The sequence below is a fragment of the Thamnophis elegans genome, chromosome 1, assembly GCF_009769535.1.
Source record: "Thamnophis elegans isolate rThaEle1 chromosome 1, rThaEle1.pri, whole genome shotgun sequence".
Lineage (NCBI taxonomy): Eukaryota > Metazoa > Chordata > Lepidosauria > Squamata > Colubridae > Thamnophis > Thamnophis elegans.
The window spans coordinates 75,300,962-75,328,947 of record NC_045541.1 but is presented as its reverse complement, the minus strand read 5'-3'; the positions used below and the strand labels follow the sequence as shown (position 1 = coordinate 75,328,947).

The 27,986-nt window shown below is 39.6% G+C and overlaps 1 protein-coding gene and 1 long non-coding RNA gene across 3 annotated transcripts in view; one reads left to right on the top strand and one right to left on the bottom strand.

The window, feature by feature from the left end:
• On the top strand, nt 1–26,524 carry C1H11orf24 (chromosome 1 C11orf24 homolog). Of its 2 annotated transcripts, XM_032221060.1 has the most exons (7): nt 1–196; nt 2,732–2,825; nt 6,123–6,186; nt 18,761–18,898; nt 21,397–21,633; nt 23,021–23,134; nt 24,561–26,524. In XM_032221060.1, the coding sequence occupies exons 5-7, from the start codon at nt 21,477–21,479 to the stop codon at nt 25,709–25,711; spliced, it is 1,422 nt and encodes a 473-aa protein (XP_032076951.1). In that variant the 5' UTR covers nt 1–196; nt 2,732–2,825; nt 6,123–6,186; nt 18,761–18,898; nt 21,397–21,476; the 3' UTR covers nt 25,712–26,524. The 2 variants fall into 2 exon arrangements, with proteins under 2 accessions (XP_032076951.1, XP_032076943.1); XM_032221052.1 differs by lacking the exon at nt 6,123–6,186.
• LOC116511199 overlaps nt 26,026–27,986 on the bottom strand; it is a 70,678-nt gene continuing 68,717 nt past the window's right edge. Inside the window, exon 5 of the long non-coding RNA XR_004255728.1 lies at nt 26,026–27,967. This is a non-coding gene — a long non-coding RNA (uncharacterized LOC116511199). The remainder of the gene's footprint in view (nt 27,968–27,986) is intronic.

Below are 27,986 nucleotides of genomic sequence, written 5' to 3'. Positions count from 1 at the left end.
GTCAGAGGGAGAGGCTGCGGAGGAAAGGCGGGTCTTTTTGCCAGATGGCGCCGATGCTGAATGGAATCCTGGGCGGAGCTTAAGAAGTCGAGGGGCGTGGCTTTGTGAAGGCATGTGCTGTGGTGGGGGGCGGCTGTGTTTCTTTCCATTTGCTTTCCTAGCGCGCGTTCCTTCCCAGCGGGTCCGTCGGACGGAGGTGGGATGCGGCAGACTAATCCGGGGAGGGTGGACTAATGTGCTCTTTGCTTCCCTTCGGGGGACGCGGTGGGAGTCCCTGGCCTTGCCACCTGTTGGGACTGCTCTGGAAGAGCGGAGGTGCAGGCAGCGGGCGGGAGAGGGGTTCTTGCAGCTCCTCTGACCCGGAGTGCGTTTTGTGCTTCCTTAAGGGCAAAGCCAATGCTCGAGCTTTCTAAACATTTTGCAGGGAGCGTTGCCTGACTCTTGAGTTAGCGCCTTTCTTCCCCGCTGGCGAAATACCGCAGGCGCCGCGCTGGCCAATTCTTACCACTCCCCGTCGGCGAGGGATGAGTTGTGCCTGGAGTTTGCACAGTTTCATCGTGCGCTGGCAAAGGGCGGGATCTAAGTTTGGTTTGGCAGGGGCTTCGCCGCTGTTTCGCTTTCTGTAGCCCCGAGAGATAGACCGGCCTCTTCTGCTTTTTCCCTCTCCCATCCGCTTAAAATCTAAAGGCAAAAGTAGATCTTAAGGCGGCTTTCCACAGCCTGATGTGTTCCAGATGTATTGGACTATATTTCCCATATTCTCCAGGGGACCCGGCTCTGAAGGCAGGACAGCGAGCCTTGGGAAGATAGCACGATCCTAACGATCGGAATGATTGCCTGGAGCTGCTTAGCTGTTCTCACATTCTGCCTCAAGTCTGTCACTGCAATTCTAAAAGTAGCTTTTTAAATCACGGCTCTGCCTGTTCCTGATGGGATGCTGTTTTATCAAACTGCTTTGATACTATTATATACAGTGCCAATAATAGTACATGGGGGAAGTGTTATTAATTGTAATAAGAAATTTGAGAAAAAGACAATGACTTGCATCCAGCGTGATCCAGGATGAAATAGCAGAACCAAGACAGACATTTAAAAATTCCTCCCTGGATAATCCCAGTGCTCTAACCCAATTCAGAAGCCTTTTTCCTTACAATTCTGGAGTTATTTCAGTCATAACTATGTACTAGGAATCATTCACAAAATACTGTTGATAAAACATCCTGACATTGAGAAATGAATGAGCTATAGTATGCTGTTTAATAATTTGATATTAGATGCTTTGGCTTTTTTTCTTGGTGTGTTTTGCTTTAAACGTTATATTAAAAAAAAACAGTATTACCTAGCAAACCATGCAGAAATTTATTGACATTTATATAACCATGAGTAATGTATAGCTAGGCATGCAGACTTAAAATTTCTATACTAGTTCAGAGCATATTAACATCCTCTCCCGTACATTGTGGTCTTTTTGAATTAAATTCATCCACTTTTTGTCCATGCTTTGTCTGTTGCATCATTTCCTTGAAGTTATGGCACTTTTAGCTAAGGTCCATCTAGTTATTTTACATGTAGTTATTTTGCTATCAGGAGTATGAGCTTTGAAGAAGATGTTTCAAGAGTCTTCTGATACTGCACTAAAGCCTCTTTGCAATATATATTAAAGTTCTGAAAAATAAAGGTGTGATACAAATCTAATAAATAATTTTCTGTCTGAATTGATCTTCTAAATGTAGCATTAAATTCTGCATTGGGACTATTGCTTATCCTGGTCACCTCACAGTACAGAGTATCTTCCAGTATTTGTACATGCTGAAGTATAATTTGAATAGACCCCCTCCCCCAATGCTTTCTTTGATTGTTGCAGTTGGAAAAGGCTGTTCCTGTTCCTGCAAGATACTTATATTTGTTTGTTGTATTTTTTATGCATTGTGCCGATAACTAGCTCAGATTGCTTATCTACTTAGAAAACTTTGAACTGCTAGTAACTGCTGACATAAGCTATCCATTTAGCTATCTAAATTGCAGTACAGATTGAATCTATATAAAGAATGATCCTTGGGCTCATGGCAAATCTATATGTAGCATAGCAAAGCAAGTGTCCCTGTGTTAACTGGGCACAAAGAGCATACAATTGTATCTTTAGGATGGGCTATTATGATCTCCCTGTTTTATAATCTGGGCCAGTTCTTAACTAAATCCTGGGTTTTAGGACATGTTGGTTGCCTTTAGAAGAATGTCTGAGTATTGGATCAGCCGTGATTTTCTTAAAGAGTACATGGGTTTATCTGAATTATTTAGTCATGGAACCAAGTATATGGTGTTTGCTATTCGATTGGGGCATGCTTGAGGCCAGATTCCATGTGTTGGATCAGTACTATGTAATGTTAATATGTTAAGTCATCCTGCTTACTAAGCTGCCATTTTGTAAGAGAATCTACTATAGATTCTTAATATTCTAAAGGTGCCCATCAGTTTGCAAAATTGGGGATTTCTGTTCTCTTTTGTTCTGTCTGAAAGGCACAAAAATCATGGGTTTGGGTTTTTTTTTAGATAACCATTCTGTATAGCAATAACATAAAGTCCTTTTCTAACTGATAAATAGTCTTTATGTTTTCTTTCTAGTTTTTTTTTTATTTCAGGCTTTAAAATATTCAGGAATTTTATCAGGCATCCAAAACATCATGTTGTTGCTTGTGGTTAATTCTTTGCTTCTTGCTTTCTTTTTATCCAGGCTTGGTCTCACAAGGATTCAGCAGCTGATTGTATAACTTTTGAAGACATGCTGTCCCCATTACCTTCTCTTTGCTGAGAGTATGTGTTACAAGGTAAGGAAAAAGGGAGAGCTTCCCCTTCTTTTGGTATCTTTGTAATACTGCATTTAAAGTCAAAAACATTGGCTTTGAAATCACATTCAAATATTTAACTATTTCAAATATTTAAATTTCAACCCATGTAAGAAGCCTAGACTGAATGCAATAATAATCTGCAGGTGGAACGTCTATAAAAGTTGAATAATGGCCATGACATTTCACTGAATGTGACTATGTAACATAGCATTTAGTAAAAAATATATCCCCCCCCTTTAAATGGAAATTTTTCACACAGAAATATGCATCCAAAGCAGTTATCTGCCCCATGACAATAATCAAATTGTTAAGAATCTTCTGAAATTACTAACATAGAACTAAAGTTAAAAACTCCAAATGAATGAGTGAGATTACATCTATCTCCCATTTCTCAAGATGAAATTCCATTTCTAAGGAGATGATTTGAATTATTGCAAACTTGAGAATGTTCTGAATGTGAGATATTATTTTCCTTACTGGTCCTATATTGGCTACTGTTCTGTTGGCACCCACCAACTGTATCTGCTTTTAGAAGAACTAATCAATATTAGCTTAGTAATCACAATTATTAAACAACCATCTCTCTTGTTTTTGTCATCTCTATAATATTTTCTTGCAATTAATAAATGCATGTCATAGTTATTTCTTGCAATTAATAATAAATGCATGTCACTTATGGTTTGTGTGTACATCAGTCGATTTCAAAAACTATCAAATCTGTACTTACTCAAACATGTAATGTTAAAAATGATAATATAACCAATAAAAACCAAGTTGTCTTGAAAAAGCAGTAAAACATAAACTTCTATATTCCCCAAAGGGACTCGTCATGTTCCCTAATCCAGGACTTTGGGAATGAGCCTGGTCTTCAAGGCTCACTGAAAACAAGGTCAGGGTAAGGGCCATTCAAACTGCTCTAAGAACAAGGTGGTTCTGTGTGTAATTCTTCTTTTTATGCACTATTTAAGATATTTTAGGGGTTCTTTGGGAGTTTTCTGAGAATAAAGAAAACCCTTTTACTATACAGGTATTTCTCAATTTACAACCACAATTGAGCCCAAAATTTTCATTGCTAAGCGAGGCAGTTGTTGAGTGAGTTGCATCTCATTTTACGACCTTTTTTGGCAGTTGTTAAAGGGATCATTGCAGTTGTTGAGGGAATTGTGCAGTTGTTAAGCAAATCTGGCTTATCCCATTGACTTTGCTGGTCAGAAGCCAGTTGTAAAAGTTGCAAGTAGTGATCACATGACCCTGTGACAGTGCAATTGTCATAAATACATGCCAGGTGCCAAGTGCCCGAATTTTTATCACTTAATCATGGGGATGCTGCAATTGTGGTAAGTGTGAAAAACTGTTATAAGTTACTTTTTTCAGTGGCATTATAACTACTGTGTTTCCCTGAAAATAAGACAAGGTCTTATTTTCTTTTGACCCCCAAAATATGGCCTGGGCCTTATCATGGGGAGGAGGTTATTATTTTAGGATTGCGAGGGAGCTCCCGAAGAGCCGGGCACAATCTCAGGGGCGAATGGCTGTGTTGTGCTGTCGTAACTGCCTAGCAACCCCCTTCTCCAGCCAAGCAGTGCGCCACTCACCGATCTAGCGGTATCCCAAAAGTGCCAAGCCACGGGAGTCGGAGGGGGGAATAGGCACTCGTGCAGCTTGCCACCTTCGGCATACCGCTAGATTGGTGAGTGGCGCTCTGCCCGGCTGGAGAGGGGGGTTGCACGAGCGCTTGTTCCACCTTCCGCTCGCGCACCTCCCAGCCTCACCACAACCTGGGCCAGTTCTCTCTGCAGGACCAGGGTGCCGGCGTCACCATTCCAGCACAGAGGATGGTTTCTGCAGCTTCCAAATCCTGGAAGCCTGCTGCCAAGTCTTCCGGCAGCCGGCCCACAACCATAGAGCGCACTCCCAGAGTGGCAGCAGACTTCCGGGGTTTGCAAGCTGCAGAAGAAGCTATCCGCAGTGCTGGGATGGCAGCAGCATTGTTGTTGTCATCCTGGCCCTGCAGGGAGAGGTGACCCAGGTCATGATGAGGCTGGGAGGTGCACAAGTGGTGGGGAGTGCGGAACAGGCACTCATGCAACCCCACTCTCCAGCCTGGCAGAGCACCACTCACTGACCTATCGGTATCCCAAAGGCATCAAGCCACGCGAGTGCCTATTCCCCCAGCTCCCGCAGTTTGGCGCCTTCAGGATACCGCTAGGTCAGTGAGTGGTGCTCTGCCTGGCCGGAGGAGGTGCATTGTCCAAGCGGCTTATTTTCGGGGAGGGCTTATATGTTTGCTCACCCCAAAAATCTGGCATGACCTTAATTTCAGGGCATGTCACATTTTCGGGGAAATATTATATGAACTGTCTCAAAATGGATGACTGTAAGTCAAGGACTACTTGGGGGCCTTTTCTAGCTCTATTGTTATAGTACAGTGATGGTTAACCTTTTTGTGCCAAACCTGAAGCGCGCGCGCCCGTGCACCAGAACCCAAAAGAGAGCAGCTGGCTGATGTGCGTGTGCGCACCATTGCCAGCTGCTCTTCCGGGTTGCATTGCATGCATGTGCACTGGCCAACTGCTCTCTTCTGGGTTCTGGTGCGTGCGTGCCAGCCAGCTCAACCAGCACATGTACGCAATGGAAGAGCAGTTGGCGACTGTGCGCGTACCTACAGAGACGACTCTGCGTGCCACCTCTGGCACACATGCCATAGGTTCACCATCACAGTTATAGTAGTTTAATGGGGAGTACTTGAAAGCTAGTTGAAAAGCCAACAAGCCTTCCTTGCATGAAGAACTCCATTGAGTCTAACTCATATAGTTTCATGGTTACTTTTTCTTCATGGAACAGAATCAGAAATAAAGAGAGTCCAGTGATAATGTGACTAAGCAGGCTTTTCATTGTTAATATTATCCTAGAGAAATTTGGTTTTTCTCTGTACTTCCATTCAAAACAGTTTCTCTCCTCCCACATACATCTGGTGTTTGTAGCTGTGAGGCCTGTTTTTCAGAAGCCAGTTTATTTTTGTATTGAGATATTTGAGAGATCCTTGCTGCAAATCAGTGCTAAGAAAATGATACTTTATCAAATGTTTTAAAGTGGTTTTAAACATAGGGGAGCAGGGAGAAATGTTGAAAGGTGTATTGTATACTTTGGTTGCATACCGTAATTTATAGTTCAGTCCAACAGTGAAGTAAGCTTCAGTTTACAACAGTTTTGCAAAATACAATCTTTTCTTTCAATTTTTGTATATAAAAATTACAACTATTTTTAATTTAACAGAACACTATCGTGGACTGCGTTGTATCATTGGCCAGAGGGAGTAGATGCGGATAGAAAAATTAAGGTATTCGCAAGATAAGGCGTGAGAAAATGTGACTAGAGAGGAGCTGCTTGTTGCAATTTGTAGAGGATACACAAAATGGTCTTGGGGGACCAAAGGGGGGCCACCCAGATAACAATCAGGCAAGAGTGGCTTAAGTCCATTTTAACAAATTAATTTGAGAAAACATCTCATCCAGGCCCCTTTCTAATTCATGTGAAGATAAATTGAGGGAAAGCACATTCAAGATTCTTCTACTATCATTGTCCCAATAAAAGTAGTTTTAGACTTACATGGCATTGATTTTTTAGCATGGTGTACCCTTTAGAACGGTCAAGTATTTCATTCCGCTAAGAAGCATCAAAGGTTCTTTCAGAGCATTTTTTTCCAATGTCATATTAAAATATTTGGTGCACTGCCATAATAAGGAAAAAGTTGTGGCCTCCAAAAGCTAACACACCCTTTTTTCAAATATATAAACATTATAAAACATTTTTGTTAGAACGTCAATGTCTGTGACAATACTTCCTCTAGTTTGTTTGCATTTTGGTGTGCAAGACTAGAGAAATGCAGCAGTAGTTCCTCTTCAGGGAACCAGACATTATACTATTCACAAAATGTAATATCTTTATTTTCTGATGACTTCAGGTTAGGAATATGCTTTATAAAATACTGGGAGAAACAGTTTTAAAAGGTGAGACTTTTATCTATCTTAGGTTCTCTTATCTGAGTGCTTTGAGACTGTTGCTTCAGTGCTGTTCTTAGCTTTCCTTGTACAGAAGCTCCCTGATTGATCTGAGCCCTTTATCCAATTCTTATCCCACCTGGTTAGATTGGACCACTATATCACTTGTCTTAGACAAATTGGGCTTCCATCTGGTACAAATAAGAAGCAGTAAGGGGTGAAAATATGAGCAAGACGCTATTTTTCATGAGGCCATATTTGCATGCAAAGCACTTCGCTGGAATGAAAAAAAAAAGTGCAGTGTGCGAATGCTCTGAAGTAAACTCTTACTTTGCATTGTAAAAGATGATTGGGTCCTTTCCTTTCATTAGTGTCAATTCCTGCATCACCCAGCCTTTTATATCTGAACTGTGTGAGACTTCAGAAACTTTGATTAATCAGTGTGAATTGTGCTTCATGTCAACCATTTATCTATGCATGTGTGTTTATTTCTTCTGGAAATGTTCAGCCATGTTGAACGGTATCTTTGGGCTACTGCTGAGACAGTTCTCAGAATATTTTAGGACATTTAATATCTCCGTCTCCTTTCCAGTCATCAATTTTTTGACACATTCCATATTTATAATATTTAGAGGATATCATATCAAACTAGTTTATAAGGTTGGAATTGTAGTGATAATACATCCAGTGGTTGCCATATTGGACTGACTGGGCCACATAACATAGCAATTCTGTGAGTGAGCATAAGATCCATAATTAATTAATAATTGCTTCTCTAATACTCCCACCCAGTATTGTTTTGGTAACTGTCTAGTCCAGCGATGGAGAACCTTTTTTAGTTCATGTGCCATAAAGGGGGGAAGCACAGGGGGGGTCATGCGTGGGTGTGCCACACCTATAATGCAACACGTGACCCCCCCAGTGCGCATGCGCACAAGAGGTGCTCCCCCCATTTTTTGCATGCTTTTTTCGCCCTCCCCAGGCTCCAGAGGCTTTATAGGAACCTGAGGAGGGTGAAAACAACTTCCCCTGCCCCCCCCCAAGGCTCTCCAGAGGCTTCAGGGCTTGCTCATAGCATCGTTTTTAGTCCTCCGGAGGCTTCAGAGAAGCCTCCTGAAGGTCCCTGAAGCCTCCAGAGGGCTTATACCGACCCTACGAGCAAACCGGAAGTCCGTTCCCGAACTTTTAGTTTGCCCGTAGGGCTGGTTTTTTGCGCTCCAGATGCTTCAGGGAAGCTCCTGAAGCCTCCGGAGAGCCTCTGGGGGGGGGGAGGCTCTTTTCGCCCTCCCCAAAGTCCAAGAGAGTGAAAAATGGCTTTAAAAAAGGCTGAACTCAGCTGGCCAGCACGCACATGCGCACTGGCCAGCTGACAGGGCAACATCTCGCGTATCCTGACAAATGGCTCTGCATGCCACAGGTTTGCCATCCCAGGTCTAGTCATTCAGCTGTGATTCACATTAATGATGCAACTCTGATCTTGGTGCAGTTTAAGTGATTAGATGTCTAGGCATGCCAGCTCTGTTCCCTGCCTGGCTATGGAATGTCACTTCCCATTCTCCATCCCCTCATGGTTGTCTCTCTTGTTGATGAAAATTAGCAGGGAGGGAGATGATTTGTATTTCTTGTATTTAAGTTAATGTGAAATTATACATATTGCATTACAAATCTGATATAACTCATTATCTATTGAAGGGTCCCTGGTGCTCTCTGAGTTGCTTGTTTTCTTGCAAATGTTTCATTACCCTAATTAAGATAACATCATCAGTGCTAGTAAGGAGTGCTGTTTGCTGTCATTTTATATTATGGTGTCTATAAACTGACATCAAACAGCACTCTTTACTAGTACTGATGATGTTACCTAGTTAGGGTAATGAAAACTTTGCAAGAAAGCAAGAAAGCTCAGAGAGCACCAAGGACCCTCATTTCAACCCTGAGCTATAAATATTATCGTTTATTGGTATCATTATCTATTATAATACAGCTCTGGAATTTATTAGTATTAAGTTTCCCTCCCATCTCCCCTGCCCTTTTTTAAAAACATAGATTACCAGAGACTGTAAACCCTCAGTAAAGATAAATTTGCTTGGTTTCTGGCTTTTGTTTTTTGTTCTGATATAGGATCAATAGCTCCACTGGCAACTGGAAATGCAATTGCATTTTGCAAATGCTGCTACAGTAAAAAAATTGTTACTGTTGTTTCAGTGTGGGTTTCTGCAGTAGTAGTTGTTTACGTAAAGAAGGTAGCTCAAATGTTGAAACTTAAATTTAGCAGGGAATTTAAACCTTGAAAAGTTTGAAATCAATCAGGTGATTTCTAGGAACATTATTCAGGTTTGCTGGCTGGAATAGCTACTTGTCCAGAGAGAAAAAAAAATAGCAGTGAAGAAAATAAATTGCTTCACACCCTCCATATTCAATAGGGCACGACTGACAGCACTAGTTCTTGGTATGCCACAATGAATTGCATGTGTTCAAATATATGCTGATGTATTGCGATTTTACCCACATGTCAATAGAGTCCTTTATTTCCATGCAAGAGACAAGGTTCAGTGGAAGCTTTTCTCTGCAATAAGGGAGGAACGGAGAACATTCTTGCATAGTTTGCAATATTTCTTGGCAACGTCTTCCATACTATTCTGGAAAGCATAGCTCAGTGCACATCTCAGAAGACTGTCTCATTTTCTCCAAGCAGGAGTTTCCTGTGATCAGACTGCTGTTTATAGGAACTCCAGATGTAATGTCATTGGACCTTACTGTTAGAGTTGAGAGCTTAGATGCTTTCCTGTCCAAGTGTAGTTTTGAACTATAACTTCATTCCCAGACAGTATGGTCAGCTTGTTACAAGAATTACAAAGCCTGCTGCCCAATGCATCTCAGAACAGTGGTGAAATTCAAATTTTTTTACTGCCGGTTCTGTGGTTGTGCCTTGGTGGGCATGGCTTGGTGGGCGTGGCAGGGGAAGGATACTGTAAAATCTCCATTCCCACCACACTCTGGGGCCAGCCAGAGGTGACATTTGCCGGTTCTCTGAACTATTCAAAATTTTCTCTACCGGTTCACCAGAACCTGCTGGATTTCACCCCTGTCTCAGAGGCACCGTAGTTATGTTAATGTCACTAGACCAAATGGAAATTAGTGGTATCTTCATACTGATTCTATCAAGCTGCCGAACAGCAGAATTCACAGTGTTTTGAATTGGCTGCTCTAAAGGAATGGAAGGATAGGCTATTACTTTTTAACAATTATAGCTGGGAAAAGTCCACAATAAATACACGACCCTTGATCTTGTGTAAACAGCCTACAAGCAAAGAGTTCAAAGTCCTTATCTGGAGGCTCTTTCTCTAAATCTTCGAAGTTTGTGTAAATCTTAATTGCAATGAATAAGATCAACTATCCAGTATGTTTTGTCAGAAATCACAAGGTGATGTTTCCGAACCTCTGCTTAATATCAACATAAATGCAATCTCGAAAAGTATCTTTTATGTGATATTAATTCATATGTTCTTGATTCCAGTTTGGTTTGTTAAGAAATGTTCCTTGAGCTCTCAAGCCAATTCTTTTTTTTCCAACTTGCAAATGGCTAAACTTTCAAATATTCTTTCTATTCAGATGTAAACCTTTAATTGTAAATAGTTGCCCTGTGTGCAGTTCCCTTGAATACTTAATTCAATGTGTATCTCTTATTTGGATTTTGAGACCTTTCGGTTACAATATTTTGCTACACTGCTTGTTTTTTGTGACACAGTAATTTCAAGCATTATAATATGACGTTTATATGTAACACTGGAAGACTTACCTAGATTCCCGAATGTCTAAAAAGGCCTAATCACGATTGTGCATTGAATTATCTTCTGTTTAAGCAAGAGTCAACTTGCATCTTCTGTGTTAACAAACATTATTATTATTATCCAGTTCCTTCCTGTTCTTGACAAACATGAGTGGAGGCTATTGCTGTGTCACAAAAAGGGACAGTGCGTTTTTGGGACTTCCTGCATCATACTCTGTTTATGCATAACCAAGAAAAATAAGCAGGTGTATTCATGTTAGATTTTGTTTTGTTTTATCAACAATTACAATCAGCTTGGGTATAAAGTATGTTGAAATGATGATATATGCATGAGACTAGCACAATAAAGCTGTTTATATTTTTTAGTATATCACGGGGGCTTAACATAATAGGTCTTTTTTTAATTGAGAAGCATCCAATTGTAAGTAGCCCTAGTCACCTCATGGCTTGATTATTGTAATATGCTCTACATGGGGCCGCCCTAGAAGACTGTCCAGAATGCTTGTTTTATGTGCCCTTGTGACATCCTTGCTTTGTGAGCTGTACTAGTTGAGAACTGAACTGTAGTCAGGTGGTGTTCAATCAGAAAAGGAAAATTCTTGACTGTCTTTTCTTTGGTAAAACTTCCTGTAGCGGAAATTCTTAATAAAAGGATTTTAAAGATAAAAGAGGTGGGGGGCTGACTAGCAAGTACAGGTAGCAACCAACTTGTTTAGTGACCACTCAGTTACAACAGTGATGATAAAGTACAGTAGTGATCAGTCCTCACATTTGTAAACTTAGCAGATCTGTAAAGCAGAGAAAAGATGAAATAAGACCATAAGCACAATCATGGTTTCACTTAGTGACCAAGTTGCTAGGTCCAAATTGCAATTGCTAAATAAGAACTACTGTACCTGTAATAGGAAGGAAACACTAGACTCCCCAAGATGTAGAGGACCCGATGAAGCTTCCTAATCCTTGAGCATTCAGGGACTGGTTGAAAACAGACTCTTTGGAAATCAGCAAGTCAAAGTAGTAAGGAAGTAAGTGAATCTGGCAGCAAGAATTTGAGACATCTTGTCTTGTGGTCATATCAACACATCAATAAGTGCTCCAACCTCAGTCTTTGAGCATATAAGCAGCTTCTTGGGTAGTCTCTGGCTTCTTTCTGAGATAAAGCTCTTCAGTATGTGGAACCAGCTCTCTTCTCTGCCTAAGCCCGTGATGGCGAACCTATGGCACGCGTGCGAGAGGTGGCATGCAGAGCCCCCTGTGGGCATGTGGGCTCTTATGGGTTCTCCTGCGCATGGTCCTGTTTCAGCACTCGGTGCCAAAAAGATTAACCTTCACTAGCCTAAGCAATGAGCTGAATCCTGGCTGGGAGCACAACAGAGTGGGGAATTTGTTTAAAAGGTTGAATAAGGGTAGTCTAGCAGATGCTCTTTGTCATCTTCTGGAATTTCCTTCAACCTTTTAAAATCTCCACCTCTCTCTTCTTCAGAGCAGCCTTTATACTCAGCAGGCAGTGAGTCTGCAGATACTCATGTTTTGCTGCTGTGGCTTTACCACTAGCAGGCTGGTGTTTTCCCTTCACCACAGACAGATACTTAGCTTAGATACTCCCCGCCCCCTAAGGAGATAACTTGGGTTTAATATCACACTATGCTCTAATCTTTGCTTTTGGCTTAGCAAACCCAACCCACAGATTTTAGGTTTATTTTCCAGAGTGGGTTTGCAGGATGGTCCAATGATGGTATAATGTGGAGCAGTTTATAAGTTTAAGTGCTATTGCTATTACTAATTTCATGGTGTGTCACAATTCACTCGTGGAACACATCCATTTATCTTCTCTGGGCTAAGTGGTCAGTAATACATTCCAGCCATGGTACTATTTTTAATTTCTTTTTCCATTTCTTTCACCTAAACGTTTTCCAGAAGACTCTGATATTTTCTTTGTTTTTTTTTAATGTACAGGTGTGGGCCCTTTTAACATACGATGCAACACCTTTTTATTTTATTTTTTGTTTAAACAAATTAAATGTAAATTATCATAATTTAAATTCTATTCTGTTCATGGGTATCATCCTACCAGGCCTGTCTCTAAAATCATGTAAATTCTTTAGAAACTTGAGTTTATCCTTTTCATTCCTCAGGACATTAGTATAAAGATGCTGAAAATTGTAAGCTAATGTTCCAGTAACATTCTTTCCTGTTATAAGAAATAGTGTTACAATTCTTAACATTGATCATCTCAATTTCTCACTACACCAAAATTTAATTTTGAAGCCCTCTTGATTGTGAAGCTTGACATCTTTTGGATATATTTTCCAATCTTTGTGAGCACTGCTCTTCTCAAAAGCATAAACTGGTTCATCAGTTCCTGTTCCTTCAGTTCTGATTCAGTCAGCACAGCAGCAGAACAATTATGTCTATCTCAGAGTTCTTTATATCTTTTTTCATCAAGTTCTTTGTTTCAAAACTTATCGTTTCCTTTGCAAAGTTTCATAATAGGATCCAGTTGCAGCTGTGCTTGGTTGCATTACTTATTCCCATGTGAACAGCAGTAAGAGACTGTTATCAAAGCATATGAGTGTTCACAATAGTTCTGTCATAACCCTAATTCATGTTTCTCAGAGATAGTTTCACAGTCCAAAAGGTTGGAATGAGCAATCATCAGTCCATCATTACCACCTTCTAGTCTTGCTACAGGAAGTTGTCCTTCTTCTATTTTTCAAGGCATCAGTTGTACAATTTCTGCCTGGTGAAGTCTGTTGAAGGTCTTCCAGTGGCATTTGAAAGTCGGACTCCTCTATTAGAGCCAGGCAATTCTTCATTCTAGTATGAAGAGCATTTTTAAGTCTCTTGTCCCTGACAATCATTCCCTTTTTGCTCTTTGATTGGTTGCTCAAAAACATGTTTCATGTGTGCTATATATTTTAATTTTTTAAATAAGATTTGCTTCTTAAGATGCCCAATATACTAATAATTAAATGCATTCAAAAAAGTGAAGAATAAATAATTGAAAGCCAAAAGTTACATCTTGGGAATGTTGATTTGTCCTAATGTGATTCTTGAAATACATTTGCATTTTCCTTTTAGCAGTACAGTGAGAAAGTTGGTGCTAAAATAACAGCTAGCTTATGACACTGCAAGAAATTCATACCTGAGCAGAGTTGTTCTTCCTCTCCAGAGCTAATTTCAGAAATTTGAAGTAGAGAAAAACTGTGTGGATAAATTTGATTGTGACCAATCAATACTGCAAAGAAGGCTGCTTAACTTGGTACACTCAAGACATATTTGGACTGTGATGGCTGATGATGGCAAGATTGTCAGCCCAACACATCTGGAAGCTCCGAGTTGGGAAAGATGGCCCAATGGCTTGATTGTTGCACCCTGGATTTCAACAGTGACGTGGGTGCTCATTGGTTTAATTTGTTCAACCTGCTATTGATAAACGCCCACCTTCTCTCATTGCTAACTATATGGCTTGGTTTAGAGCTACAATTCTATTTTACTAATATATATAAGGCTTCTGCAGTTGTTTAGTTTCCCCCTGTTCATATTCTTATATTTTATATCCAACAACTATATCAGCATTCTGTAATTATTAAAGTGCAATATAAACACTGCTTCCTTATTCATATTAGAGATCCTACATCAGAACATATAGAAAATATATATTTAAACATTAAAGTATAGGAATAATCAACTTTATTTCAATGAACAAAAATAAGACATCATTTTGAACATAGTTCTTTTGTTCATTAGACCAGTGTTTTTCAACCACTGTGCCGCGGCACACTAGTGTGCCGCGGCACAGTATGAGGTGTGCCGTGGGAAAAACACTGCCCCCCCTCCCCCAAAAAATCGTTTTTAAAATGCGCTTTCTGAACTCGGCCTCTGTTGTCTTGGGAGCCTTCGGGGCGAATTCGCTTAATCTCCCGCCGCCGTCGTCCCTTTCACCCGAACCAGAGCTAGGGTAAGCCCCGTGGCCGTTGCACATGTGCGCGATCCTATTTTCTCCAGGGGACGACGAGCCCGAGGAAGAGGGAGCCGCGCAAGGGTGGGGCTTGTCATTGCAGGCTCTGGGCTGACCCTGCCTGAGAACAGCTGCAGCTGCAAGCCAAGAGAAATTGAGAGAGAGGGAATGTGCACGTTGCGCTCTCCAGAAGGGCTAGGGACTGACAGCCGCGGCGAAAGCAGCCCCCGCCGGCCGGCCCTCGTTTTTGTCTGCTGGGTAGTGAAGGCGGCGGAGGAGGAGGAGGAAGCAGCCCGGCGTCGCTGCTCGCCTTTCCAGCTCTGTGCGTGGGAGAATGTGTGTGTGTGTGTGTGTGTGAGAGAGAGAGAGAGAGAGAGAGAGAGGTAATTCATAAAATCCCTTCCCCCTCCAGCCATTCTTCCCCTTTCCTACAACTGACATTGGTTTTTTTTTAAAAAAAATTGTGGCGGAGGCTATTGCAAGTAGATTCGGTGTGTGTGTGTCAGGGTGGAAGGAAAATTGAAGTAAGATTATAAGCACAGTTGTAGTTTTAGTAGTTTTATTTAGAGGCAAATAAACGTGGCTTGCCTCGTCTTTTGGGGTGGGAGGAGGGCTCTGCCATAATTCCACATTAGCCAACAGTTTTTCCATGCTAGAGCTAGAAGTGTTGTGTAAGCCCAATCTATATGAGAACCAATAGAAATTAGTGGATGAATTCAATAAACCATGGTTAACCATGTATCAATGTCTTGTGGAAACATTCCCATGTTGTCCTATTGCAAGTAGATTCGGTGTGTGTGTGTCAGGGTGGAAGGAAAATTGTAGTAAGATTATAAGCACAGTTGTAGTTTTAGTAGTTTTATTTAGAGGCAATTTCACTTAATAACCAAGTTGCCAGTTCCAATTGTGGTTGCTAAATTTTTTTAACATTTTCTAATGGTGGTGTGCCTCGTGATTTTTTTTCATGAAAAAAGTGTGCCTTTGCACAAAAAAGGTTGAAAAACACTGCATTAGACAGCAAAGTGCACACAGAGTAAACATCAGTGATGTAAGAATATTGTGGGGAGTTATTGTTTTTTTTCGTTTGTATATTGGATATTTATCTTTGTAAACCTCCCAGAGTCATTGAGAGTGAGTTGAGCACCATATAAATTTTCTTAAATAAAATAGTATTGTGATTTTTTACCTACTTAAATTATTTTGTAAATTATACTTAATCGCCTGAGAAAAATGTGGTAAAGTTTATTATTTTTAAGTGAAATTTTTCTAATGCCTTTTAATAGTTTCCAATTGGATTACTGCAAGCAGGTGGTAATGTCTAATTGGTTAGTAACAAAACAAAGTACCCGATGTACAAAATTAGAAGTGGTTGTGAGAAATGCTTCCTAAAATGTTTAGTGTTATATGTACAGGAAGTTTATAGGTATGCAAAAGTATTCAGTCATCAGAGCCTTAAAGTGCTGTCAGAAATGGTACTGTTGAAATTCTTGCTTGCCTTTACTGTTGGAACAACAGCTAAATTTTAAGATCTTCCTCCAACAGTAGATATCAATTGCTGTGAAAAGTACATGTCAATGAATCCAGATCTACATGAAAGATTACCTAGAACCCTGTTTTATCATTATCCGAAGATCATTTTAAAACCTCTGGCAGTTCTTCTAATCTATAACTATGACTATGATTTTGCCCATCATGGGATCTTTACTTGTTATTAACTTATCATTGCTAGTGAATGTAGACATCATAGATATTATTAAGGTAATATCTTAATAACACTCATTTTTCAACTGATTTGTAACCCTGGAATAAATTAGAGCCACAGGAAAACCACAAGGCTTTTAGAGCATTTCAGTAGAAGTAAGGCAAGCCTGTAAAGCATGCCTCAGAAAGGAAGGAAGGAGGGAAGGAAGGAAGGAAGGAAGGAAGGAAGGAAGGAAGGAAGGAAGGAAGGAAGGAAGGAAGGAAGGGGGAAACATATCTGTAATTGGGAGATCACTTTCTGCCTGAATGCAGATGTCAACTAGGTGTCCCTCGTGAGCTGAGCTTTGCGTTGTAGCTCTTTCAAGTTCCACAACAGGGTATAAAAAGCAAAGAATTTGTTCCCAGGTGGATACTGTGCATTTTAATTTCACTTGTGCCTTTCCGTCTTGTTTAGGCCGTGCAAGACAACAGTCTGGTTTCAAAGTGGATTTTTATTCCTTGCTGGTGTTTATATTGATAGATTTATTGCCTAATTCTGCTTATTAGTGTCATTGTGCTTAGCAGTTCATTTTTTTCTTGATATTAAACTGAATTTTTTCAGATATCTCAAACCAAGTCACATCACAAACTGAAGTGTACCCCAGACATTTTTTGCTGGAAATTATCAAAAGAGCAATGGAACCTAGGACTTTCTAGAACGTTTTGGTGAACAAAACAGTTTTGAAATGTGGAGGGTAAATAAAATCTCTCTACTAAGAGGAATGATCCAGTAGACCACAGGTGTCAAACCCGTGACTTCACGTTGTCACTTGATGTATGGTGATTCCATTTTGTGAAACCGAGGGTGATGCGTCCGGCCCGCAGGCCGCGGATTTGACACCCCTGCAGTAGACCACAGCTTTTATACACAGATGGTATGCTTATTTTGAGCTTGATTTTATATCTAATAGATAGCAGTCATCTACCATTCTGCTACAAGTGTTTTTATTACTCTTTTTTCTGAGATAATCTTCCTTAGGGAAAGATGAGTTTTTCTCAGATGTTCTGTCTCTTGAACTTGGTTTCATAAAAAAATAGTTTCTCAAATGGGCTTAATCAACTAGAATTGTTTTGATTCCTAGTCATCTTAGCTAGTGATTAGAAATTCTGGAAGTTGTGGTTTTAAAGAACCTCTTAAGGGCACCAATTAGAGGAAAGCTATACTTTGTGAACTCATTTTGTTGGCATGCATAGACTACATTTTATGAGGTTGGTTTATGAGCTTCTGTTACTAGATACATACAGTTTTGGTTTAACGATGCTAATTGAGAGTGAAGTATTTAAGCAATGCAATTATAAGTCAAGAAATCATATTAACCTGTCCACATAGCAACAACACTTCCGGAACTCCCAATTGTCATCATTAAAAGAGGCTGTGCAATTGGTAAGTGAGGATGTCATGTGACCATGACTTCTGACTTCCTGCTGGCTTCTCCATTGTCTTTGCTTGCGGGAAGCCTGCAGGAAAGGTCTGAAATCACAATAATCTGATCACAGGGAAGCAGTGATAGCTATACGTATGAGGTCCAGTTACAACTATCACGTGTTTGGCAGCATTGCAAGTTCAAATGGTTGCTAAATGAGTGGGTGTCGCTGTGAATTAGAAGATCGCTGCTAAGGTTGAAACATTTTGGAAAGATATTCAGAAATATAGTTCTTAAGAATGAAATCTTCCATATTAATATACTGGATGCTAGGCTCATCTCTATCACAATTTTTTATACTCCTCATTCAGGCTTGAAATATTTTGTATTGCAATGAGATTTTAAGCAAGGAGCCAAATTCTTACAGACCTGGCTGGTTTCCTTTTCAGTACTATTTGGCATCCCAAAGGATCCCTTTTCTTCCTTGTGGAGAAAAATTCTGCCCGTTCCTCAGCTCGAAGGCAAAATTATTTCACATGTTCAATGGGAGTATTTCTGTGATTGAAAATGCACAATGAATTCTATTGTGATTGCTGCTTTAAAAACTTTGGCCTAATGGGTTCTGCAATAGCAGATCTACTGGGAGACCTAAAGCAATCTCTTTTGTGATGTATTGTCTCAATTTTTTTTAAAAAGCCTCATTCTGGTGCAAGAGGCAGATGAAAATGCACATCTAAAGCTTGGTGCATTTGAAGGCACTGGAATTTTACTGCATTTGCCACCTATATATACAAATGCCAATTGCTGCTATTTCAAGCATCTTTTTTCTTTCAGGCATATTGTGCTATGCCAGTCTGCCAGATGTCAAGTACCAGAATAAAACATTTGGAAAGATTACCTTCCTTTCTATATATTTTAAAAAAGAATGAAGCCTGTCAACACTATAAATAGCTTGTTTTTGCCTTGTAAAAAGTTTTTTTTTCAAATGTACTACCTCAAAGAGAGTCATTAAAATTTCAGAGAATATATTATTGCTTCTTGGTTCTGCTTGTATCTTTTAGGTGCTAAGGAGGTGACTCTGGAGCTGCTTTTACGTTGTGAGATCATTCTGTCCTGCATGGCCAGCATCAAAATTCTTCTTGCAATATTTCAGCCAACATAGTTAAGTAGCGACTCAAATGCCTCCTAGCCCAGTGTTGGTAAGTATGAATTTCCAAAACAGTGGAATGAAAATTCTTAAACATTTCGATATTTTATGTTTTCTTTTCTTAGCCAGGTGATTACATATTGCAATTGAAGAATTCAAGCCAATCAGTTAAATTAGGGTAATAGGCAATATGAAAAGCATTACAAAGTATTTTCTATGACTATTGCTGACAATACAGATAATCCTCTCCTTAAAAGAGTTCATTTATTGATCGTTCAAAATTACAACAGCACTGAAAAAAGTGATTTCTAACTGTTTTTCACACTTACGTCCGTGATCAAAATTCAGATGCTTCACAACTGTCTCATATTTATGACCATTGCATGACTTAGGGTCATGTGATCTCCTTTTGTGACCTTCCAAGAAGCAAAGTTAATGGAGAAGCCAGATTCACTTAGCAACCCTGTTACTAACTTAATGCCTGAAGCGATTCACTTAACAATGGTGGCAAGGAAGGTTGTAAAGTGAAGCAAAACTCACTTAACAAATGTCTCACTTAGCAACAAAAGTTTTGGACTCAGTTGTGGTTGTAGGTCAAGGACGACCGGTACATCTGATACTTACAATATTATTACCGTATTTTTCGGGGTATAAGACACACTCTTTTCCCTCAAAAAAGAGGCTGAAAATCTGGGTGTGTCTTATACACTGAATACAGCATTTTTTGCCTCCCGAAACCCCAACCCCTTCACCAATATGGCCTGTTTTTTGCTCAATTTTACCCCCTCAACCCCCAGGAGCACTCTGTAAGCTTCCTAAAGGCTATCCATGCCCTTTTTATTACAAAAAATGGGGCCATTTTTCCCTCATCCGCCCCCCCCCCCCCAGGAGCACTCTGCAAGCCCCCTAAAGGCTAGTCATTTTTGGGAGGTTTGCAGAGTGCAAAAACTTTTTTTTTATTTGCCTCTTCAAAACCTTGGTACGTCTTATACTCCGGTGCATCTTATATTCAAAAAAATGCGATATCTACTTTCCAAAACATAATTTTAGCATGCAAAAGCCAAACTGGATAGGTCAATAGCGTAAGATGCTTTGAGACAGTTATTGCTGATTGTTTTATTTGAATGGAAACAATTTACACTTAAAACCATCTTAGATTTGTTGAGAATCTTTTTGTTTGTGTGGGTGTCATATTTATGAACTGCCCAGTTCTCTCACGGAGGGACTCTGGATGGTGTACAATAAAAATGATAAAGAAATGACTGGTAGGCTAAGTGGGCTTCTTAAATATAGGATTGTATTTTGGATAAGTAAAGTGCTTGAAACAAGAGCTGAGCACACGCGTGCGCAATTTACAGAAAATGCCCGTTCTGCATTACTGCTGGCAAGGAAAACAGCTGAGGCATGGCAATCCACTCTGCCATGCCAATCTGCTGGGCTTCGGAAAAGGAAATATAAGTGAGTATAGCAGAGGGTCTGGTGAGTGGGCCCTCTTCAAAGTCAGAGCGAACCGGTTCGCTTCCAGGTGATAGTCGGAGCTACCGGTTCGCCCAAACTGGTCCAAACTGATAGAATCTCACCCCTGCCTCTAATGTACAATTGTAAGGATTTCCTGCTGGTGATAAGAATGCAGGTCCCCTATCCTTCTCAAAAAAAGAGTCAATAAAAGTGCTGTTCAATACAACCAGTGGCTGTGAGTCATGAACTGCGTCCCATGGTGTGAGATGGGATCTCTCCCTTGCAATTTCCGAATTTCCATAGTTCTTAGTTGTCCAACTAATTAATCGATGTTCCTAACTATCTAGATATGCAACTTAATGAGAGAGAGAATAGGAAAGTGCCTAAGGATTTTCTGTTAACTTTATTTCCTCCACACGAGTAGTTTGTTCTTCCCCATACAATCTTCCTCACTCCCAGCTTTTATACAACAGAGTTGAACAGCAGAGAGGGAGGGAGGAAGTCAGGGCCACATGCAAGTTGTAGACTATTCATCAGCATCATTGATGGGAAAAATAAAGAATACAGGTAGTCCTCAATTTACAACTATAATGGAATCTGGAATTCCTTTCATATCTCACGATAGTTGTAAATCGAGGTACCCACATGACTGATTCAATTTTCTGACTTTTTTTGCAGCAGTTGTTAAGTTGTCCATAAGTATTGGCAAGCAATATCATAAATTGTGACTGTGAGATACTGCATATAGCCACAAAATGTGGCCTGGTTGTTGAGTAATCACATGACCATGCAGTGGGATTGTTGGAACTTTGAATCTGAGTCGCAATATCTTTTTTGGGGGGGGTCTGTTGGAACTTCAAATGGTTGCTAAATGACTGGTCATAAGACAAGGACAACCAGCGCTCTAAATTTGAGCTGCCTGCTGCTGTTGAATCTGTTGCACCATTTGACTTTACAGCATTTGCAGATTTTTAACAGTTGTAAAAACTTAAAAAAAAAAAAACTAGAAAGGAAACAGCAAAACTGTTAAAGAAGCCTAAATATGCCACATTAAGTGTTTGGAAAGTGCAATGTGTATTTTTCATTTGGCAGATTGCGTCACTCAGTTTCCAAGAGTGGCTGGTAAATCTGGAAAACGATTTCCAAGTTCCCTTCCAAGTCCAGCCTTGAAGATGAGGACCGGGGTTGTATTTTCCCTGTTGCTTTCTTTATGTTTGTCTGATCATGGGAATTCCATTTTAAAAGAGAGTGGTGCTGAAATAGTACACATATACCCGCTCAGTAATGAAAAGCATTGTGAACAAGCTTGTAAAGGCTCAACAGATGCAGGTCAGTCTACCAATATTCATCTTAAATGTTTTTTTGGGGGGAGATGTAATGTCCTCGCCAATTTCCATTGTTGTAATTATGGTTTCTATGAATGATAGTTAAATTATTTTACTGCATTAGTTAGATCGGAAACAAGCCATTATTTTCCCAGGGAATGATGATTCTACAAGGGCTCAAATCTATAGCAGCTTGTGTGCATTCCACTAGTTTAAACAGTTGTGTTACATTGATTAGCCTGCTCTCTAACCAAATGTTTCAAACTTTGATAAAAGTTCATATCTTTCTGTCTCCCTTTCACCATATTTACCATGCTTTGGGACCTGCAAAGCCCTTAAAATCAAAATGGACCTTGGGTTCAGAAATCATTCCATTCCAATACTATGTAAAGTAAGGACTTCTAGAGTTAAATCAAGCCTGGCAGAGATCTAGTTTCTTTTTCCTTTTTCTATAAAGTCTTTGAGAAGAAGATGTTGACACATTGTTAATTCCATGTCTCCTGCTGTAATTCAGTCCAGTAGCCCACAGATAGGCAATTGTCTTCTCACAATCTTATAGCAATTTCTCCAGTCACTCTTTATACCTTTAATTCTGCTCCTGTTCAAGTTCAGTTGCCCATAACCATTTGTTTTTTTCCATCCCAAGATGTGTTCTTCTGCAGACAGCTGTTCAGTCTAGTTAGTCCAATGTTACGTGTTTCCACTGATTATTTTTTTCAAGTTTGTGGGTAAAAGATACTAGGAACATTTGCACAAAATAATATTCAGCCATTTTATCCCTGGCTGGAGTCCAGAACAGACATGTCATTTTGGCTATATTTTCTGTCTATTTTCCTCTCGTTAGTTAGACACCGGTAATTAGGGGGAAAATTAAGTAGCTATTCAGTGCTATATTTCTTGCATTTTTTAAAATAGAAGACTTACTGAAATGTTTTAACTAACATTGCTATAGACATTTTCCTGAAAGGCATTTGCTTATAAATAAGTATATAGAATCTTAATCATGAGGAAGATGTTTAATGGATAAATATAGTGTGATATAAAATATTTCTGGGAGCTCCATTTTAATTCCAGTTCCAAGTGAGTGCTGAAACAAAAAGGTCACAAAAGATTTGTGGGAAGGAAACAAATGAAAAACTGAAACAGAAATGGATGGTGGTCATTTAACTTTCCTAAAGTATAAATAAATCCTTGTTTCAGGAATTCAACCCTGCTTACACTGGCGTTACTTTTGGCCTTACATTTTCTATCATCCCTGATCCTTTTCAGGCTGGCTGAATAGTTGGAACTGTTTCTCAAAGCATCGGGGAGGACCTAAGTTGGCTGTTATTTCTTTTTCTATACATGGTTTGACTTACTCCAAATGATGTTATTTCTTTACGATTCACCAGATAATCCTTACTGCTGGTCGGTGCTGTATCAGAGCCACTGTGTCCTTCTCCGCTGTCCTCAGCTAAGCGCATGTCAGAATACCAGCAGACAAGATATTAAAGAGCTAATGGGAGGTAACGTGTATTTAGCAGAATTTTTTTGGTTTTAAAAATAATTTTTAACAAGCAAATGACAACTTCACAAGACTCTTATATGTACCGTTCGTATATTTTTTGAGTTTAAAAGTAGCTCCAGCAGAGAATGCACCTGCTACTCACATACACATACACACCTCAGGCCAGGCCACCAAGTTGGAAAGATTGGGGACCACTGCTCTACACCACAATCTCTGTTCTAAGTGTGAGACCATTGGTCTAGGAAAATAACCTTGGCTGCCCATATGTTTCTAGTGGTCAGGACTGCATAGGTTTTTTTCACCCTCAAAAGGTTTCCGGGTTTTAGCAACTGTGTTAGATGGAATGAATTCCTGAAGACAACAGTCAGTAGTATAGTAGTAATATCTTCCCCCCCCCCCTTTCCGTTTAAGCACATTCCTCCCCAGTTTGTTCTTTTAAAACATCTTTCTCTCAAACATTTAAATGAACTGAATTATGATTTTCACATTATATGTGCTTTAAGCATGAAGAGCCGAAAGGAAAGCAACTGGTATCCCCATGAAATCCCTTTGTTCCAAACCCTCAGTAAAGTATTTGAAAAAAATACACTAGGAACTACAGAGGCATTGGCTTCAAAGGGACCTCTGGTGTGTTTGAGAAGTGTTTTGCAAACAGGGAGGGCACAACCATATTTGTGGGGAGAACTCCCAAAATACTATTATTATTAAACTCATATGCCATCCAACTATCAAAAACTCAACATGAGGACTTTTAAAGTTCTATTGCCCTGTGCTGTGCCTAGGGCAAGAATTAGCTGATTGTTCCTGTTCATTGTTTTCCTTCAAATTAATTACCTATTGAATGTTCTGCCAGCCAGATGTGATGAAGACAACAAATTTTAGAATAGTAGCTGCTTGCATACACCTGACTTTTTTTTTATCAGCGCTATCTGCTTTTGTAAATGCAGAGTAGCCCTTGCCACCTGATTAGGTAAAAAAGATGATTTACATGGCCAGTTATTAAATATATCCCTGGTATTTATTTATTTTCTTAATACATAGTATTATCTGTAATATATATATATATATTAAAATATATACTACTTTCTTATTTTCAAGAATTGCTCCTGAGCAGATTACAACATTAACATTTGTAAAAAACATTTTTTTAAAAAACAAAAATGATATAAGAAATAATACCAAAAATAGAAAGCTACCTGACCCTTATAGTCATAGAATGTAATCAATTCAAAAGTGCTGTGCACAAGTTCATACATCCAGACAGATAGGTAGGTGTGTGGTGGCTGGGATTTTCATTCACCGTAAGCAAATTGGGGACGAGTCAATTATCTTTTATGTACCATTCTTGAATCTTGTCTGTTGAAACTTGTCCATGAACATTTTTGCTGAAGTTCTGATTATGGGTCTGGTTTTTGCTTTTTAAGAATTTGTGACTCGTAAAAGAAGAGACCATGATGCACCCCATGAGATAAATGATACAGGAAATGTGAATAAAGAGTTAGATGTGCTGAAGAGTTCCGAATCAGTTCAGAAACCCACAGAAGTGCCTCTTTTATTAATATCAAGGACTATAACGGGAGCTCCTGCAGTCAACACTACAAACAATGCCAGTTTGGTACAACAAAACACTTCCAGTTTGAGAACAACCACTGCCAGCCTTGTGAACACTAGTGTCTCCCAAGATGTTACAGGATCAACAGCCATAATCAATATTAGTAATAGCATGACTAAAATCCAGAATAATTCTACTGGTAGCTTCAAAAATAACACCCTAAGTATTCCAAGCAGCCATGCTTGGTTAACTCCCACAAAAGGAGCAGGCAATACCACTGACATTGCAAGTACTACAAAAGCAAAAGGGACACAAGAGAGTAAATTAATATCGGGCGTATCAGAGAAAACAATATCAACAGAACCACTTCCCAGGACTATGACAACCACTGCTTTGACTACAATAACAACTTATCCATCGCTTCCCACAACTCTCCAAAAGCTGCATAGAAGTAGCATTTCTGCACCAGTTAACATTGGAAATGATTCTCAGTTAGTGGTAAACTCATCTACAGTTGCATCCACCCCCAAGCCATCAGCATCAACAGCCAAAAGTACGATTCATACAGTTGCAAGTACAACCACGGCAGCGACTTCTACAGTAACAATAAAGTCAGCTGAATTTACAACAGACAGGATAAAGCCTACTTCAGATAAGGGAATTCCTCCTCTGTTTACTAAAGCTGCTGACATCGCCAATTCACAGCAAATGTTGTCTACTAGTCAACCAGCGAAGGGGACAACCTCTGTACGACCCTTGTCAGTGCTCCCAAGTACAAATCCCAAAATGTTATCCAAGCCAACAACTACAATACAGAGCAAAACCCAGAAAGATACAGATAGAGAAAATAGCTTTCAGCAAGTAGACGTCAGTTTGCTCTTAGCAGTGCTTCTCTTTGGTGTTCTGTTTTTTGTAACAATTGTCATCTTATTTGCCATACAAGCCTATGAAAGCTACAAAAAGAAAGACTACACTCAAGTGGACTACCTGATCAATGGGATGTATGCGGACTCAGAGATGTGATGAAGTATATGGAGATTCTGATGTGAAAGCAATAGAAATGAAAAGAAATATATCCACGCACACAAATAGACATCTGAATCTATCTCTGAATGAATACGACTTTATTGGGACAAGTAGAAAGCTAAAGGTGGCTTCTTGTTCAGTTCCCTGTTTCGCCTATAAGACCACCTGAAAGTGCTTCCAAATTACTTTCTGTGCAATGAAGGAGAAATGCCATGTATCATGCTTTTAAAGTACTTTAAAAAACCTCATAGTCAAAGGGTGCCATTAATGTATTACTTCTCAAGCCACAGTATTGCTTCTGTTGTGCTAGTCTTGTCTGCTAATGCCATGGGGAGGGGGTTGTTGATGTTGCCAGTCTCCCCAGATGGTTTCTTCCTGATTCCTGAGGTTCTGTTCATCCCCTGTTTACAGCAAATGGAGAAAATACGTGTGTTTTTTTTACATGCCAATTTTCCTGAAAATTCCAGCTGGCATGAAGACTGTTAGTTGTTAATGCAAACAAATGGCCAAGCATTAGCAGCATTAGCGTAAGTGGAGCAGCACAAAAAGAGTGCCAAAATCTTTAGGGACCCTTTCCTTAGGTATGATATGCTTCATTTAGGTACATTTTAAAACCTTGCTAAGCACTCTCATTGCTTTGTCCCGGGGGCAGCATTTGTTGTAAGGTTAGAAAAATCTAATGGTTAAAAATGTATTTACCATAGTCTGTTTAATGCTATGCTATTTCCAGTCCTGTTGATTCCACACCTTTTATATGATTTTATTTTTGTATCCATTCACTTAAAAATTGAGGCCTGGAGTCAATGTCAATCTTTGTCGGCTTTGTTTCTTCCCTCCTTGATGTCTCTTTCTCACAAGCATTTTTATAACATTAATTCACGTGGCAATTCTATTATTATTTTTCAAAGAACTCAATATCTTTTCAGCTTGATCAAAGCATTCGCAGCCATTTCCTTTCGGTAATTTTTCCAAATTCAAAATCTCTTTTTGAATTATATATGACTTCTTATATGACTATATATTAGTTTGTATTTTAATAATACTTGTAAAAATGGACCCGTGAGGAGGCTTGGTACTTCTTTTAAACCTCCATCCTTCTCTAGATCCATTCAGAAAGTAAACATTGCCCTGTATGAGATCTTTTGATGATCTTTTATATTTTGCTGTACACATTTGCATCTTCAATTGCCAAAGATAATGGAATAATCAAGCCTTAAAAAGCAACTTTAGTGAGGAAACTAGCTAGACAGAGTTTGCTTAAAACATCTACCAGGAATCTCTAAAGAAGCAAGCTAGAATTATCTAGGTTGCATAAATCCAATAGCAATTGTTCAGATGTTTGCTGTCTATTTAGGGGAGTTTAGTGTTTCCAGATTAGCTTGAAGTCAGTTCACACATGATTTGAATTTCCCAAAATCCTAAAATTTGTCTGTAAAATTCCAAAAGTGGATATATGTTGAGTGAGCTGCTAAAGCATTAGAATTTTGAAAACATTAAAGTTACACTTAATTCCACAAGAAAGGAGAGGCGGATGAAAACTTTGTTAGTGTAGGTTTGGTTATCCCCAACAGGACAGAAAGAAGTGTGGTGGAGTCTACATTCTCAATAAGCTTAAGAAAAAGGCTGGAAGAGAAAGATGAAAACAGCCACTCCCACCTTTTTGCGTTTCTTTGCAAGTGACCCCCTCTGTGCACCACATTTAGGGGAAACCTCCCATCTCTGTGCTTAATTTGCATTTTCAAATGTTTTCTTGCATCTCTAGAAATGAGCCAATAGGGTATGCTGTTGAGCTGTTCATGAAACACAATTCCATCTTTGGACTGTGTCAAAGGACTTCCAAATCTGAGCTCTCCCTCCCCTCCATTTCTCTTGTGCTGTTGCTCTTATTTATTTAGCCAAGACTTCTGCCGCCATAAATCTTTATACATTACGTTTGAATTAGACATTCCCTACCGTTGCAGTGAGAGGATCCAACATCCTGTTGACCCCAATTAAAGTGAAGTAAACTATTTAGATAGGAATGTAGAGCTATTTTAAAAAGACATAAATGGCAAGTGCTTACATACATGCTTTGCTCAGTATCAAAAACAGATCTATTAAGCTGGGGCAGGCAGAATTATTAAAATATAATTATATGTTTTTAGACTCGAGTGCGCTTAAGAATCAGGGAGACTCTGGTTCAAGTTGACCTTCAGCCACAGAAACTCACCCAGTGACTTTGAGCTAGTCATTCTCTTTCAGTCCAGCCCATATCTGTTAAAATGAAGACAGA

Bases quoted from the DNA above. Each gene is read 5' to 3' on its own strand.
- C1H11orf24 (XM_032221052.1), top strand. From the start codon at position 21,477: ATGAGGACCGGGGTTGTATTTTCCCTGTTGCTTTCTTTATGTTTGTCT. The intron at 21,634-23,020 runs GTCAGTCTACCA...ACGATTCACCAG, and splicing joins TAAAGGCTCAACAGATGCAG to ATAATCCTTACTGCTGGTCG. The intron at 23,135-24,560 runs GTAACGTGTATT...TTGCTTTTTAAG, and splicing joins TATTAAAGAGCTAATGGGAG to AATTTGTGACTCGTAAAAGA.